This window comes from Otolemur garnettii, unplaced genomic scaffold (genome assembly GCF_000181295.1).
Source record: "Otolemur garnettii isolate 467f Iridium unplaced genomic scaffold, OtoGar3 scaffold00112, whole genome shotgun sequence".
Classification (NCBI taxonomy): domain Eukaryota; kingdom Metazoa; phylum Chordata; class Mammalia; order Primates; family Galagidae; genus Otolemur; species Otolemur garnettii.
The window spans coordinates 1,509,734-1,511,963 of record NW_003852507.1 but is presented as its reverse complement, the minus strand read 5'-3'; the positions used below and the strand labels follow the sequence as shown (position 1 = coordinate 1,511,963).

The 2,230-nt window shown below is 53.3% G+C and overlaps 1 protein-coding gene across 1 annotated transcript in view; it reads left to right on the top strand.

Annotated features, from left to right (window-relative positions):
- The first annotated feature begins 1,658 nt into the window (after nucleotides 1-1,658).
- The window catches only part of NEK8 (NIMA related kinase 8), a 15,490-nt gene continuing 14,918 nt past the window's right edge, over nucleotides 1,659-2,230 (top strand). Inside the window, 1 exon segment of the mRNA XM_012809768.2 lies at nucleotides 1,659-1,716. Coding sequence (XP_012665222.1) covers nucleotides 1,670-1,716 — 47 coding nt within the window. The 5' untranslated portion in view covers nucleotides 1,659-1,669.

Genomic DNA, 2,230 nt, shown 5'->3' with positions numbered 1-2,230 from the left:
CTCATGCGATTCTATTGCCTCAGCCTCCTAAGTAGCTGTAACTACAGGACTCTGCATGGCTATTTTTAGAGACAAAGGTCTCTAGCTCAGGCTGGTCTGCAACCCGTGAGCTCAGGTAATCCACCCTCCTCGACTTCCCAGAGTGTTAGGATTACAGGTGTGAGCCACAGTGCCCAGCCCCCAAAGTGAAACTATTGATCTCTCATCTGCTCCATTGATAGGCTTGGGTGATGGGCAGATGGATTCCTTGGTCCCACAACATCCGGGTGGGGCTCTAAAGTCAACCAAGATCTAATTGGTTTCTAGGTGAGAGCATTCCTGGTTAGCTGCTTCCTCCTCCCCCTCTCGGTTGCTCATAGGGCAGCTTTGCCAGCAGACACTGAGCCAGCAACCAGGGGCTCTTCCTGTGGTCATTCCCCAGGGCAGACTTTGGGCGCCCTTTCAACTCTGAAATAGGGATACTCTGAAATAGGGATCGTTAGTTAACGATCATTTTCCTTCTCCTTAATACTGAGCTTTTACAGTGCTTTTAGCAGAGCAAGAGGCTCCAGGGAAAGCCTGGATTAAACCCACTTGTAGTCAAGACTAACCAGCCTCCTGCCTCTGGACAATAGACTTGACCATCTCAGCCAAACAGGGTCTTTCCTTCTCTCCTTGATGCTTCCCCCCTCCCTTTTTTTGAGACAGTCTCACTCTGTCGCCCTGGGTAGTGCTACGGCATCATAGCTCACAGCAACCGCAAACTCTTGGGCTTAAAATCTTGCCTCAGCCTCCCGAATAGCTGGGACTACAGGCGCCAGCCACAATGCCTGGCTAATTTTTCTATTTTTAGTAGAGATGGGGTCTAGCTCCTGCTCAGGTTGGTCTCCAACTCCTGAGCTCAAGCGATCCATTGTCTTGGGCTCCCCAAAGTACTAGGATTACAGGAATAAGCCACGGCGCCGGGATACTCTCCCTGAAGTTTAGGGATAGTAGCTCACTTCCCTCTCACCTTCCTCCACGGAAGTTCTCCCCTAGATTACCCTAAGGTAGGCGGGAGTGCTGACGAACCTGGTACTCACTAGTTGGGACAGCCTGGATACCGTGTCATTTCCTCCCCAGGTGAATCAAATTGCACAACTCGGGGTTTCCCCGGTCTCTCCCTAGGCAAACATGAAACTAACCCTGCGCCTTACTCTACTGACCGAGAGCGGTTCAGTTTTGGTCGTTTATAATTTGCATGCCAATTGAAAATCCGCTTTCTCCTTCTGAAATAGCGTCACCAATGGGCAAGGGTGCGGGGTGATCCTTACTTCCCACCCTCACCGGCCCACGGAGAGCAACTCCTCTCGGGAGCGGGCATCCCTCCCGTCTATCGAGTCTAGCAAGGGCTGGATCCATGGGTGGGAAGGAGTCGGAACTGCGCTCGTCACTGTGGGCGCGTGGTACTTTTTTTTGCCCTTTTCCTTAAAAGCTGTATCTGGCGTGGTCTTCAGAGGAAAATGATTGGACGCCCTAGCTGCCAGCACAATTTAAATCCACAAAGACGCGAGGCTACACTCACACCTACCTAGGCTTGCTCCGCCCCTCAAGTATCTGGCCGCCTAAGGGGCAAGGCTCAAGAGTGGGCAGGGCCGCGCAGGCGCCGCACGGGGGGGGAGAAATTCCAGAAACGAAACTCGGAAATAAGATGGAGAAGTACGAGCGGATCCGAGTGGTGGGGAGAGGTGCCTTCGGGTGAGCCAGGACCCGGGGGGGAGGAAGTCCTGGGGAAGAGGGAAAAAAAATAGGGCCCTACTCAGCCCGCGAAATCGCTGCCCGGGTGGCCCCTCCGCAGGCACGTTCACAACCCCTCTCCGGGAAGCCCCGCCCTAGCTTCCGGTCCCGCAGAGAGACTCCGCCTCTCAGGAGGGAGACTCCGCCTCTCAGGAGGCCGCGCCCCTGACTTTAGTCTGTGTGCCAGCGGAGTTCTGCCAGATTCCTTATTCATTAGTTCAACTGGTACTGCGCGCGGGCTCTGGGGGCTAGGTCACAACCTAATGGGCGTGGTCATTACCTTGAGTTTATAGACTGTAGGAAAATTAGACAATAAGTGAGACATCGTTAAAAGTTATGAAGTTGATGCCTTAAACTTATAAGTAAGGAAAAAGAAAAGTTATGAAGTTGGAGGGTGCCAGTAGCTCAGTGGTTAGGGCGATGGCTACATGTTCCCGGGCTGGTGGGTTCGAAGCCGGCCCAGGCCTGCTAAAAA